We start from the raw sequence: 16,133 nt of genomic DNA on the forward strand, positions 1-16,133 counted from the left end.
CTTGCCAGCCCGCTCAGAGATGTGTATAAGAGACAGCCCCCCCTTCGTTCAGTTCCTGTCTCGCTCTCGGGGTAAAAGCTCATGACACGCATTGCACATTTAGCCTCCCCGTTTTATGCAGCCAGACCTGACGTTGCTAAATCGTCCAATCTGCACCGACGTTATTTAGAGACTTCCCGCACGGAACTACTTAATTAAAGTCTTCCTTAAAGGATGCTTTGCGTGTACGCGCGCGGGGATCCTGAATTAAGGCACGGTCGATGCCGTGCGATCAATCTCTTTAGAACTTTCCGTTCTGTCTAATAAAAAAAGAGCGGGGGAGAACACGTTCCGCTGTTTTAACAGTTAAATGATTTACGATTAATTAGAACTAACTTCGAGGTTTCTTCTCTGGGGGTTTAAAATTAATGACAGCAATTATCAAATCGTTGTCCTACAAACGAGTTAGATTATGGATCCCTTTCTTCTTCGTCTTTTTACCATACCGACAGATGTTGAGATTGCATTTCGGAATAAATTGCCGTTTTTACAATTCATTCGGTGTGCACGGTCGGTTGTATAAAATTCAAAGTAGTATTATAGTTAAAATCATTTTGCTACGGTCGTAACGACTAGGTGAGTTAACGGACGAAATTACCGAGAACTAAACGCCGCACCGAGACACACCCAGCTCGCAGTTGTAGAAAATTTCTCGGAATTCATTATCGTTTTAATAACACGTTTACGGACCCTCGTACCCGGCGCGGCTGTTGTTAATTTTTCTGAAATGCTAATGATCTTAATTTAAAACCCCGGACAGCCTGCAATTTTGCATTACCGGGAGCACCACAGCCAATCGAAAAGATATCAAATATTATGTTAAAGCTCGTCGTCAACGAGAAGAATAAAAAAATATATTTCCGCGGAAACTGCAGACGAAACACTTCAACCATGCTTATTATTAAAGCTAGTTTAATTAACGGGTAATTTATGGAACATAAAATTTCAAGTAATTAAGGAAGAGGCTTCCACAAACGGATTATAGAAATTATCCCGCGAAATTCCCTGACAGTGCAACAGTGATCTAAGTTTAATTCTTTTTTTTCTCACAAGTAACCCTACCTTTCCGTGACTCGCCGAATTTAATGAAACTTGGTACATTTATAGAGTAGTTAAAAATAATAGCACGTATTTTTTTATATCTACAATGGTGCAGGTTTAAGGGTGCAAACTACCCCTTATAGTAATAAGCACGAGTATTTAATTTCTTGAATTTTAGCTCATTGTATTAGAACTACTAATTTTCTTACTTTATCTCGCTCTTTGCCGAACCCAGGAATAACCGACGAGAAAATGGCGAGAATCTATCGCCATTTGGTTTTTTAATAATTTTTTACATTTTTCACAAATTTTTCTTGTTTTCTTTATAACTACGTCATTTCTCACCTATGTCTATTTTTCCATTTTATTGTACGTACTCTTTGCAGAAATGATATTCAAAAAAAATTCTTATATGCACAACGATTGTGCACACCACTTATGAAGCGCATTTTATTACGGCATTATTACATAATAATAATGCATAGGTAGTTTAACGATTGTTAAATAATCTATGGGATTATCAAAATCAAATTGTTTCTCTGGCAAATATTCTCTTTTGTACTACAAATATTTAAACAAATTTATAAATTGAGAAGAAGATAACTGAATATTTGCAAGAGAAACCACTTGATTTTAATAACCTTATAGATAATTGTTTTAAAAATTTTAAAATTATCTGCGCATTATGTAATGATGTAGCAGTAATAAACGTTTGCGCTTGGTGTGCAAAATCTTTGTACAAGAGCACAAAGTGTTCTTCATCAATGTGCTCAAAACAAAAATTTTTTAAAATATCATTTTTACAAAGAGTACGTACAATGAAATGAAAAAATAGTTATAAGCGAGAAGTGACGCAATTGTGAAAAAAATAAGAAAAATTTATAAAAAATGTAAAAAAATTATAATAGTAATGAAAAACAAAAAGAAATTAAATAGGGATAGACTCTTGCCACCTTCTCATCAGTTATTACTAAGTTCGGCAAAAAGCGAGATAAAGTAAGTAAGTAAATAAGTAAATAGCTCTAATACAATAAACTAAAATGTAAAAAATTGAATATTTATGTTTATCACTATAAAGAAGTAATTTGCACCATTAAACCTGCACCATTGCCAATATAAAAAAATATATGTCTATCATTTTTTACTACTCTACAAATGTACCAGGTTTCATTAAATTCGACGAGTCACGGAAAGGTAGGCATTATTTGTCAGTAGCCTAGTATAGATTGTGCCCGGCCTGACGCACTCATGCGTATCTTTGTGTGTTGGGGAGCGCTAAGCTAAAAGCACGACTACTGGCAGGTGGCTATACGCCCGGTAGTATCTAGTACCTGAGAGGATAATGCGGGGGAGGCGTGCTTAATATTAACAGGATGCTATAGAGACCGCGCGTGTTGTTCCTACGTAATTTCCTCCTAAACGTACTAAGGGATGCCCATGCATATTTCAGAACGGCATATACGAGAGCACGAATGCGTATCCCTGGTGCGAGCGTGAGCGTGTTGGTACATACACAGGGTGCCCCCCAAGTTCTGCCGCATTTCCCATCACTTATTGTCAGGCCTCCCTCCCTCCAAATTTGAAGTTCTGCATTCCTTGAGATATATGTCGCGATATTTTCTGATCTCTTGCAAACCACTTGGAGATCCGATGAATTTTCCGCACTCGCATTTAGACGCGCGAGTAAATGGCAAAAGCGTCCTTTCTTTTTAGCATAAATAAGCCACAGAATTTAAACTTGGGAACTTACAAACTATAATACAATACGATACAAATTGCAGGAATATTTAATATAGATTGCCCAATCTAATCTTTACTCAAACGGTCCCTAAACGATCAATATTATTGATCATCTGGAGGTTGTATTGAGAGTTTGTATTAAATTGTATTAAACGAACATTGATAATATTGTACAATACATAATTTTACAATAATACTGAGAGCGCCGTTTCAAGAAACGTCGAAAAAAATCTAAATCGCATCCGGGATGAATCCGACGAAGGAGCACGGGTAATCTCGGCACACCCGATAGACGTGCGATACCACGGCGTCGTTAGACGACGTCGATATCGCGCGTAGACGCTTCGCTAATCACCATGAACCGTCTGGTGCTGGCATTTATACAGGTCGGAATCGGAGCGCATTCCATACCTTGTGTATTTACACGTCTCTTATCGCGAACGCAGTTCGTTTTGTTTACGGTGTAATGTTGACAGTTGGCAACGTGGTACATAATTGATTATTAGAGCGCGTATTGAAGAAGATATATTAATTGTTTTGCAGCTTTAGTTTAAACAAAGAACCGAACTGAAATATTTCACGCGAATTAAAATATCTAAAAGTTCCTTTTATTTATGCAATTTTTTTATTCAATATAAAAAATTTACAACTCTAAATAGAAATGTATGATAATGCAGAAGCAATGTACGCAACATTTTTATGTTATATCAAATTTATATTAAAGTTATTTATATATCATATAAAATTTATTTAAAACTGTTCACCATATTAAATTAATTTAAAACTTGTTCACCGTATTAAATTAATTTAAAATCATGTGCATTTATATATGTATGCATGTGTTTCATGTGACATTCATGTAATTGCCGTGATAAATACAGATAAAATTTTCAATAGAATTTAATTATTACGGTACCTTTACCCTGAACTTCGAAATGCTAAAATATAGCATTATTATGTATCATTATCTCTCTGAGAGAACGTTTTACCGTAATATATATATATATATATATATATATCGCATATAAATTCACATTAATTCCTGCACGAGTAAAATCAGATATTAATTAATTGAGCGCCGCGAATTAGTATTAAAAACTGGACGCCGTTGGAATCATTAATAAACAATTCCTCCCTCCTTCCCTCCCCCGGCCCGCAAGACGAGTCTGCGGAGATCAGTCAGCGAAATACGTGGGATTTTTGCGTAAAATCCCCCCCCCCCCCCTGATACACAGAATAACGCTCCTATACGTATTACGCGCCACGGCAGCGCGAGGCATGCCGCAGTTGCAGCTGCAGCTTCGGTCGTAAGGAAACTGGCGCACGTGTTCCGCGGTATTTCTGGCGTGCGGACTTATTTCACTATTTTATTAGATTAAATATTCACGAGGAACGCTAGAGCGCGCGATAGCAAGCCCCCGTAAAAAAACGCAGTGAAATACGGTGTCGGTTCTCCGTGGTTGCGAGCGAGAGAGAGAGAGAGAGAGAGAGAGAGAGAGAGAGAGAGAGAGAGAGAGAGAAGGGTGGGGAGAGATACGGACGTTATCGCGTAAGGAACACGGGTCATTGTTGCATCTTTAATACGTTGTACAAAAGCGGCACATGAATAAGTTGAACTTCGTCGCTCCGGCGTGAAACCACAGCGGGCGCGTGGCGTTTTTATCGCCGGCACATCTCCAGCTCTTTCGAATACATCGCGCGCGCATCGACGAGTGGCGCCCTGACTGCAAGGTTTCTGTATTTATTATACCTGTAAGATAAGGACTTCCTGCTGTTTCTTATCTTCGCGCTGGTGCTCGTTGATCCTTAGTAAAGAGTGGACAGCTTTGTGATAACTTTTGTTAATGCAATTTTATGATTTCATTTCTTTAATAACGGGTTCCACTACCGTCAAAAGATTCGTGAAATAAATATAACAAAAATGAAATAATGAAGAAATCAAGTCTGTTTGAAGATCCACATCGCTGTTATAGGAAAACTGTTTGCCACGTTGATTCCATATTTTTGATGCGATAAACAAAGAATAAAATATAATTATTCCGTTATAAAATTCATTTCTATAATATAACGGAAGTATATGTTAAAAATAAAAAAATATAGCAATGTTATGCAGGTAACCGCACCAATTTTGATGGTTTTTATGAACTTAGGAAAATTACGACGCTTACGTCGAGATTTTTGTGATTTAGCGTTTAGTCGTGTCTTGATGTAGTAAAATATTACACCGCTAACAACCCCTAATGAATGAAAACGAATGGCAGACACACATGCAATGCTTCATAGTTGACACGCATTTGCCATATAATAACGTCCTACAGATTTTGTTATGGATGGTGCGTGCGCGCGGCCCCGTACGTATCACAATAACAAAGTAACAAATGTTTCAATGAAAATTGACGTTCGTTACTTGGCTTAATATATCTGCGCACGTGACGACACGTACCGCGCCGCTGAATAACCATATTCGCGCGAAATCATTCTTTCTCTCTCTTGCACGCGTCCGCGCGCGCGCGTTTGCAAAAAATTAACCTGACGCGATTTATTCGAAAGTGCAATTAATCTTACCGAATCTAACGCAAACAATTCGCTGCAATTCGTTATGAAAATGCAAATTTGACTCGGCTCGAAGTTTCCAATTTTCTCGAAGAGTTATATACCTAAAACAAAAGAAATGAAAAAAAAAGGATTGTTTACGAAGGTAAACTCTGCGTTTTCAAAGCAATACTCATAAAAATCAAATTGTCACAATTTTGCATTGTTTGCGCATTGTGATCTAATAATAGACACTAATTTTGCATCTAAAAATAATAATTCAAATTAAACGATCAATAACATATTTAATATTTGTAATTAATTAAACAGAATACTTTATAAATAATTTTATTAAATATCAACACTAATTTAAATTTTTTTATTTTAATTAAATGAAATAATAAAAGTTATCCATAATTATACCTCTGGATCTAAGTAGTTGTGGATCAGACTCGTGAAACATATTTAATATTAACTTATTGTGAGCTTGATTGAATTCTTTTTAAATCTAATACTATTTACTACCTCCCGTAAAAACCATAAGGCAATCTTTATAGGTATTAAACGTTGAATAAATTTTTAAAAATATATACCTCTCTCTCAATTGACGTTTTATTACTTAAATGGTATCAAAATGTATAAGCATTGTTGCTAATAAACAAAAAACAATGGCGATTGATAAAGCTAACACAAATGCTAAAGAATCTTGTGATATGTGCCATTTGAAAAATAAAATATAATTATTTAAATATAATAAATTATCCACGTCTTAGTGCTCTTACCCTCCATAAGACCTTTTTACACGAAAAAAAAATGTATTACAGAATTAGCAACAGCCAATCTAATTGAAAATAATCTTGTTAATTCAATGGCGTTATTAATGAAACAAATACGCTCTTGTTTTAATAAAATTATTATTTGTTTTTTTAATACTCTTATCGAATGAACAAGATTATTTTCAATTAGACTACTGTTAATACAATATCACTTTATATTCCGTGTACGAACAATTTTGCTTGACGATAAGAATCATCCCGAACGTAAGTGAAAAAAATTGGGCAAAATAAGCAAATTATAAAACGCGAATACGCAGCTTTATTTACTGCTAGTTAGCATAATCACGACATTAGTCATTAAGGAGTAAACATCTTATTAGAGGTTCCGTCCCGGGCACGCTACGCTTCCGGCCTGAATTTAATGGCGACGGAACGAAATGGCTTTTCAGGCCATTTCGCTAAAGCTCGTTATCTCGTTAACGATCGGAGCGCCTGTTCGTATATTTCGGGCTTTGTCACGACTGCATCTTATCACGACACCGAGAGAAGCGAAACGAGATATACAGCGAGATAATTACTTCATACAGATCGTAAAGTCCTTAGATTAGAACGTTATATAGATTTTATACGAGTTATCTCTTATGGAAAAAATATTAAACTTGCGACTATTAGATTTGCAAAAAAACATTTAAAAAATTAAAATTTTTAAATTGAATGTTGTGTACTGTTCCTTTTTTTATACAGTTTCTTCACTAATCCAATATTTTTTCGGCAAGGATATGTGTCGCCCGGACATCGCCGATATCCGTTCTTATATATTCGTGAAACCTTAATTCCCTAAACACGAAAATCCTCCTTCTCGTATTAAATATTATTGTAATTTATGCTAAAAATTCGAGCCACGATCGCTTTCAGGTATCTAGTTTGATAAATTTGCTTTTAAAATATTTTTCTGTATATCTGGCACATCCCTATATCTCGCCGGCTGTACATAAAGTGCAGTCAATACTCTGTTGGACAGAGATATATCTCTTTTTCAGCCCTACGCGAATATGGCGGACATGCACATATGAAGTAACAGTATCCTAAAAAAAAAGAGGCAAAGATATATCTCCATCTTCTTCAGTACGAGAAAGACAGATGTATTTCTGTCGCAGCTACAAATTTCTCTCTCCTCTCTTTCTCTCTCTTTCTCTCTCTCTCCATCTCTCACATCCATGGTTTTATAATGTATTAATATTACAATCATTCTCGTTATTTCCGACATTGATAAATTCTGTGCGCCGCGCTCTAACGCGGTGATTTATCTCGGAATGCACGGTGCGGTTTATGATTTTCGCGCGACGGCCCTGCATATCCGGAAGTGCATGGTGCAGAATAGCGCATGAATGTCGCTTCACGTCTTATTTATTTCCGAGAACCAGATCGGTGCCGCCAAAAGCAGGATTGCAATGGCGAGAGGGGGGGGGGAGGGAGGTCGAGTGATGCTAGGGAACGTGAACGCGAAGGAGGCGCTTTTAAAAGGAGTCAGCCGCGCTAACTAGAAGAATAAAACCGGGAGAGGGAGGGCCTGGTGAGAGAATGCAAGCCTCACCTGTACTTTCGCCACCACGTAGCTTCTGCTCGGGCCTCTCGACCCTCTCCTCACTCGGCTGAGGCGGCCGCTCTGTCCTTTTCGGATAGTAGGGGTTGTACGACGAGGGCCACACGGTGGTCAGCCTTTTTGCTGGCGGTGGCGTGCTCGGTCGTCCTGAAAATAGATTAGGACCTTTTCTCATCTAACCCAGGCACTCTCCTGTTTGCTTCCTTTCTCTCCTTTTTTTTCCTACACCCGCCAATAATCCAGTCCCCGGTGCGTCTCCTCTCCTTCCTCTTTTTTCTCTCTCCCCTCCCGTGCTCCCCGTGCTTTCCTGCATTCGATTTTATCGCGTGTGCGAAATATTATGCTATATGCACTATTCTACACCATACAAGGCACCGCAGCGGCAAAATTACGCGAGATGGTGGAAATTTAACCGGTTTATGCGCAGTAACGCGATGTAATTATGTATTACGAGTGGACACAGATATTACATAGTGGACACATAGCTGAGTCAGCTTCAAATTTTAAAAACGAAGATTAAGCTTGTAAGAATCTTTCTTTTTCAAATATGTTAATGTGCTCACGTTCTTAAATTACGTAATTAAATCATTATAAAATTTATATCTACATATACATAATAATAAATAGTAAAAATACAAAATTTGAAAACAAGCATATAAATTAAAACAGCCAAACTACTAACGTAGTAAGTCTAAAACAAAAAAGTCCAACAATTACATTAATATTTAGCTAAAATTCTAATTTAAAATTTCTTTTTTTACACATTTATGATAATAAGTTTATTAAAAAAATAAAAAGATCGAAAAAACTCCTTCCTTCTGTATTATCGCTTTATTTTTGCCACATAGTAGCTACGTTCCTGGCTGCTCCGTCATTTCTAACAAGCGAAATTTAATTTATAATAGATGTGACAGAAAACATACGCGCGTGGCGGATTTGATGAATTCTAAGAGCTTCTTTGAAAACGAGCCAAGTTCAACTTGTTGCGTTCGACGCCGACGGACGTTCCATTGAACAAAATGCCTTCTCACGAGAAAATCTCGCGGCAAAAAAAGAAACAAGATCGTGGAAAGTGCCTGCAATCTTCTACAAAACGTTTACTTCGAGTTTTAATCGATTACCATTTAACGCATAACATTTCTTTGATCTAAAAATACAATAAATACCTATGACTTTTTAAATTAATTTATAATTCTTTTTCAAGTAGATTAACTTTTTTATTTTTAATATTAATGATCGTGATAATTATCTCTTTGAGCTGTTACTTTTTAAGTGACTTTAAAGAAAATAAAACAAGCGATCGTTTCATCTACACTTCATGGAGTAAAACGAAGTCCGTCGGAAAAATTGTCTAATGACTGCAGATATACTATTAGCATTTTCGAATTACAGTCTTAACCCTGAGTATACCCGATGATTTTTCGCCTTTTCGGTCCTTTGCTATACACATAATGTTCATTTCTACCAACGTAGATTAACTTTAACTTAATTTCTATCCTTTTCTAGTTCTAAAAATTAGAAAAAGATAGGAAATAAGTTGAATTGGGATTAAAGTTAATCTACAATGGTAGAAGTAGTCATAAATCGTTCGTATTTGGGTTAGTTTTATAAGTGCAATGTATACAAATTTTTAAGTGATTTTTACATATATGTATAAATACTTTAACATCTTTCGAAAGTGTAAAACATCTTTCGGTAGTGTTATGTTTCGTTCGTGTTTGGATTAAGTTTTATAAGTGCAATGTGTACAAATTTTTAAGTGATTTTTACATATGTATAAATACTTTAACATCTTTCAGAAGTGTAAAGTATCTTTCGATAGTGTTATGCACCAACAAAATTGTATATAAATGTAATAACTAATTACAGCTAACACGAATGACCCAATCGGGTGTACTAAGGAGACCACAAATGACCCAATTATATACTAATAAGGGTTAAATATATCAACATATAATAATCAGTTGAAAGTGATAATTATTTAATTAATAGATATCAACTAATTGCAACTGTTATATACGTTATGTAACGGGTCCAAAGGCACGGCTGTCGTTAATTTATTTTAGTTGTAATTACTCCGGTAGGTAACTCCCTCGGCAGCGTAATCGTATAATGTTTAACAAACGCTCCTTCTCATAAGACAATGCGTTCTGCCACGTCTGATTCGATTATGCCGTCGACAATATAAGATTATACTCGGCGCGCCGGCGTCTTATCTTTGTAAATATGAAAGTGCATCCCGGGAGAGTTTCGCGCGCAGTGCCCCTCTCGCGCTAGTAGTAGATTGAAACTTTACTTACACGATAATTCTGTACAATGCGTATCAACCGGGGGTGTAATTCAAGTTGATATTCGCCACGGGGCCTGTATACTTCTACCGCGCAGATCGACCCGTTCTCCGCGACTCGGCGGTAGCCGAGATGCTTTGACGCTTATTTCGTTCCCTCATAATCGTGAAGATTATTCAAACTACCATCGTTCGCGGTCCCGCGCGTGTCGTACGTCGATGCGATCTCGAAAACTACGTCGCGAAGTAATTCGAAGTATATGAATTATATACCGACGCCGCTCCGGCTATTCGAAAAACGCGAGAATGCTCGTTCTCTCTTCAAATTTTATATTGTTCACGGGAAGAACGATTTTGTCAGAAGGTTTAAAAATTTTGCTAAATACAGATCTGAAAATAATTTTGTTAGACCAAATCAAAACAATTTTGTTAGAATTTCAAATTGGTTGCTAAAATATCAAAGTTTTACAGCAATGGTTATCATTTTTGATTTTCCAACAAAATGATTTTGATGATAATTCAATAAAATTATTTTCAGATCTGTATCCAGCAAAATTTTTATAAACTTTCCAGCAAGATCATTTTTTCCGTGTTGCAGAAGTATCAATTTTATATTTTTCTTTCTAAGGCAATGATATAGACCGCCGAATAAAAACTGTATATAGCGAAATTAAAGAGGAAATAAATACCAAGTAATTAAATTTTCTTATATTTGTCTTACACTCGAAAATACCACAGTTTTGGCTACCTAGCGATACGAAATATTTTAAAATGTGTGTCTGAAAAGTTTAGTAAGATTGACAATTGCTAGGCAACAAAGGAATTTGTCCGTATAACAGCTACTGCAATATTGCTCCAGGAAAGAAAATATTACAGCTATAATACCGAGCCGTGGAAAAAAACGGAACAATAAAAATATAATTAACAAAAAGATCGACTAGCGAGAGTATGGCGTAGTATTTCGGGCGTAAATATAAATATATGTATATATATATATTGTATATATATATATACATTCGTATTTAAGTTAAACGGTAGGATCGGACGTTCGAATTTCGAGCTATCTTCAGTGAAAATTCTTTTAATCTCACGCTCTTAAATTGAAGTATACCATAATTGTAATCCAGATGCCATTCCAAATTTTCCATTATAATTAGAAATCTAAACTGAAGGCCAAAGCGAAAAGGCAAATGGATAGCCCAAAAAAACCAAGAGTATAAGATAAAATATCTTTCGATAATAAATTTCCACAGTGTTGGAAAAGTCGAGCAATAAAATTGTAAACGAGTCGACCGAAAGTAAAAAATAAAAAGTTTTTTAATTTTATTTTTGTAAAAAGTTTTTGTGTAAAAAGTACGCCGTTCCTTAGCATTTCTTAACCAATATACATATATTAAGAAAACTATTTAAACACTCGGCGCGTACAAACGTCTCTTAATTAATTCCCTTGAGCTCTTGGCTTTCTTGAGTCGCTTTCACGCGACTGGATACTGCATTCTACTGCTCGGTGGTTAGGCTGATAATGTACCTTCCATGCACATCCCTATCTCTCTCCTCCTCAGTTCTCTCCTCTTCTCTCTCTCTCTCTCTCTCTCTCTCTCTCTCTTTCTTTCCTCGTTAAACCCTACAGTCTTTCTGGTTTGCAAACAAGCGACCCTTTAACCCACCCAGCCTCTAACTTGGGCACTAAAAAGTTTTTGAATAAAAGTTTAAATACGCCTCGGGACAAAACTTCGCCTCTCGCAGCTTCTTCGCGCGACCCCTGTAACAATATGGCAGCTTCTGGGTCACCTGCCGCGAAAACACGTATGGGCGCATCTTCGCATTTGCGCCTACGTACCTCCGTGTCTACGAATAGGTTACATAACGTTCGTTAACATTCTCTTTTCAGCAAAGCAATCACAACGTCGGCACGTATTTTATCCGGCCTAAGCGTTCCTTTTGTTGTCCTTTCGCACGTCGCGCGCGCGCGGGCTTGTTTAGGAAAGTTTCGAAATAACTCGTTGAAAATTTAAGAGTCTCTCGCGGCACCTCCGCCAAAGTACCGCGGCGAGCGTCAAGAAGAATTTGTTTTGCGAGGACAGAAAACACAGGCGAGAGGAGGGGGACGGGCGGGGAGGAAGACAGGGAAACAGATTCGCGAGTGCAGTTGAGAAAAGTAAAATGGCGAGATGGCATTATTAATAGTTTTGATCCTCGATTTATCAAAGTCGCAGTCGCGCGTTTTCCTACGCGCTTTCGAGACATTGCTCTCGAGATACTTCTAAAAGAATCGCATTTTTTTCAATAGAGAATTCTTTACAAAATGTACATACTTTAAATAAAACGTTTTACTAGTTGGCAGTTGGTTTACAACTCTGAAGAAAAGAATTCTTCACCTTTGGATACTCTATCTATTTTGAAGATTCACGTCAGTACAGCAAAAAGTCTGTAATGAAGGTTTAATTAAGACTTTCACTTTGTAACTTTATTCAACACAGTTTGATTTGTAATCTTAATGAGTAAATTGAGTCTGATGAAGAAATGAAGAAGTTTTCCATGGCTTTCTAATCAATAATAAGATCAAAGGAAAAGAATTTGAAATTTGGAAATAATTTCATTCTTTTAACTTATAATTGTTAGATGATATCAAATAAGTAATATATATTGATATACAAATTTTATTCTGAAAAGATTTATATTAATTATTTGACAAGAAATTATTTTTTTCATTCATTAAAATATAAAATTCTTTAAGTATTGTAAGTATATTAATTGAGGAATTCAAGAATATGATAGCTTTATAATATAACATACTATGAAAAATCGTATTTGAAATTATAATATTATAATCAATTATGCATCATGAAATGTATTATAAATTATATGAATTTATCATGTTTCTAATAATAAGTGCAATTTTAAATATTTATTATTAAAGAAAAAATGATTATTATTTGTTAAAACGTAAAATTCTCTAAATATTATAAATATATATTAATTATTAATTGAAATTCCAGAATTACATAAAACGTACTTTAAAAAATAATAAATATAATAATAAATCAATAAATAAATACAATAATAAAATAATAAATAAATATAATATGCATCATAAAATGTATAATAAATTACGAACTTATGTCCTTTTTTTCAATAATAAAAATTCATAATCTATGCAAAATATTTTTAGATAAAATTTTGAAGCATATCTTACACCTATGCCATTAAATTCTCATGCAACGTAAGTACACATTTGCACGTGGCATTTAAGTACATACAGAAATTTCAAATTCGTGAAATTTTATTTTTACATTTTCTTACTTAATGCACTTTGCATCTTATTATTTAACACATTCTGTAATAATCAGAAATTAGAATTTTCTTCTTCTTGTTGTTAATTTCTAAATACGCTGGACTAGCATTTAGTGCACGTAGCAATTAATCGTATTTTTAAACAATGATTATGTATACTAAATATCGTATTATATATGTATATCAGAATGTGCAATGTAGCGTACAATTTAACGCCAGAAATAATTCTGGCCTCCTTATCGGGCTTTAATTAATTACGGTCGACAAAATCGATAGGTATCCTGCAAGTGATATGTATGTAGGAATTATTAAACATCGCATGTATTATTGATGAACTAAATTGCAATTTTTGTTACAAGACAAAACCCGAAAGCGCAAAGGATAATTTCGTATCGTTTGACATTTAAACAGGATTACCAAGAGAAATGGACAAACATTATTAATTTATATATATTGTTACGCCCGTGTCTACGCTCGCGTCATTCTATGTACCAGCGAGCCGGTCCAGCTGTCGGATGTTTCCCTGACGACGCGTTGTCGTCTGTCAAACGGACATATTAGATTTGAGACAAGCCGTCGTGCCGTGCGGACGTGCTTTGCTCTGCTCTTTCTATTCGCTTATCTGTTCGCAGTTACTAGAATAAAGAGTGTTCCTTGTGTTCTTAATTGGTGTTCCTTTTATTTCTCCGCGGCCTTCCGGTGCGCGTGCGCGAACGCGAGTGCGGAAGCGCGAACATTACGCGAACGAGTGCGTGATCGCGAGATTCACCACCCCGGGCGTAACAATATTTATAAGTCAAGGGTTTGATGCGGAAATACTATAAGAGAAAGGAAGACCCAGTAAATAATATCAAATTCTGCCTTGTGATGGAACCTAAATTAATCTTTAAAAATCCTTCCTAGATTTTAAGTAGAAACATAAAAATAACCGACATTTATCCGAGAAATGATGGGAAATTTGTGAGAATGACGCAATAAGCTATTTATAGGTTGAATATTAATTTATATATAGAAACCAATAATCGACTGCCATATCAACTTTAGGAAATTGCATCTGTGTTACCAAAATAAAGTATTTTGTTATTTAAAAAAATTGTTTTGTGTTTTTAACTTCTTTATTGATTTAGGAAATTAATATTTATTTAATTCCTTTATAACATAAGTCAATAATTAATAATATTATAATAAATATGATCGATAATAGTTAATCATTAAAAATAAATAATCTATGTATACAAATTGTTACTATGGCAATAATATACGCGTCGTGTTTTCTCTTATGCGTAGCCAGTCCAAACAGTAGATTAACCCATCAACATTAGGAATTATGCATATCCCATTCACTTCCGCTTGTTCTCTCCTTCGATCGCTCGATCATAATCTGCCGATTCGTCTGCTTATCCCACACGGTTCCTCTCACTCTTTTTGTGTGATACCGGCGCTCACGTTCACAACGAGTACTCAGACTCACAATCAGTCAATTCGTGAACACATGTCAAAAATACTAAAACAATTTACAAACAAAACAGTATCGGCACGTATTTGACTTGAAAAACATTCAATTTCGTAAAATTGATATAGGGCAAACTGTTTTCTTATACATTTAAACCAGGACCGGCAACTCATATATGGAGTGTGTGGAGAACTCCACACTCGGATTAATCCGAGTGTGGAATTTCCACGCTCGGAATTTGGCGAATGTTTTCCAAAATGATTTATTATAGCGTTTCACTGGCCGAACTGGTACGCACTCAGTGAACACAATTTGCGGAAATGAAACAATCTGGTTTATCTGGTTAAACTAAATTTAGAAGATTATTTTAAATTAATAAATTGCCTCGCATTCGTATAAAGCTCGAAACGTCTCGAGACCGCAGATGTCCAGGTATTTAAATTTGCTGAAGAATACTATCGGAAGAGTTTTAATGAAATATCCAATCAACTAATCTTTTCATTAAACGAAAAATTCAGCCCCGAAACAATGGCATTTTTTAATATATGCGAGAATTTCATCACAGGTAGGGGAGATCGGGGCTCGTTGGCACAAGAGGCAAGTTGGCACTGCGTTCCGTTTATGTATTTATAATTAAAGAAACAATGAAGTTTCAGTAAAATATCTCTTATAACATAGGCTCATGTCTCTAAGTTGCATTTAAATCAAACAAGTATTTCAGTAAAAAAAGAGAAAAATTTGATTTGAGAGAAGGCAAGTAAATTTTCGAGTGTTTCAAAATTTCGTATTAATGTTCTTCAACTGGAGAGAGAAATGTAAGTGATGTATTATTAGATAAAAGAAAAGTTTTTGTTACTATACAACATGTTATTTTGAATAACCATAATTTATTATAATAAAATGATTTAAATTATATGTCTGTAAAGATGGGGCACGTTGGCTCATATTTAAGGTTAGCTTAGTTTAATTTACTATAAGAAGCGTGTAACCTTTCAATTGCAACTTAATTATGACAAAACGTTTTTTATTTAATATTTCTGTATTAAAATAAGCTACATCTAAAATAGTTTTACATTTATTATTCTATAATAGCATTTTGCTATTTGATCATTATAAAATAACTCTAAAAGATGCGATCTTTTTTTAAGAAATACATATCTGCGATCTGTTTTTACTTCTATTATGTTTTCATTAATTTAATATGGAATTTGTCGCTTAAGCAACTTGTATACTATGTGTCAACTTACCCGGCTATCGGGGTAAATTGGCTACATTACAGCATGTTCGTATTTCACTTACTATAAAGAAACTATACAGAATCGTTCCTGGCATGAAAATGTAGAGAAAGGTTCATTCTATCATATTAAT

The 16,133-nt window shown here is 35.2% G+C and overlaps 1 protein-coding gene across 1 annotated transcript in view; it reads right to left on the reverse strand.

The window, feature by feature from the left end:
• The window catches only part of LOC105450647 (lachesin-like), a 366,968-nt gene that overhangs the window by 33,374 nt on the left and 317,461 nt on the right, over positions 1-16,133 (reverse strand). Inside the window, exon 10 of the mRNA XM_011690577.1 lies at positions 7,723-7,878. Within this exon, the coding sequence (XP_011688879.1) occupies positions 7,723-7,878 (156 nt within the window). The remainder of the gene's footprint in view (positions 1-7,722; positions 7,879-16,133) is intronic.

This window comes from Wasmannia auropunctata, unplaced genomic scaffold (genome assembly GCF_000956235.1).
Source record: "Wasmannia auropunctata unplaced genomic scaffold, wasmannia.A_1.0 LD336059.1, whole genome shotgun sequence".
NCBI lineage: Eukaryota > Metazoa > Arthropoda > Insecta > Hymenoptera > Formicidae > Wasmannia > Wasmannia auropunctata.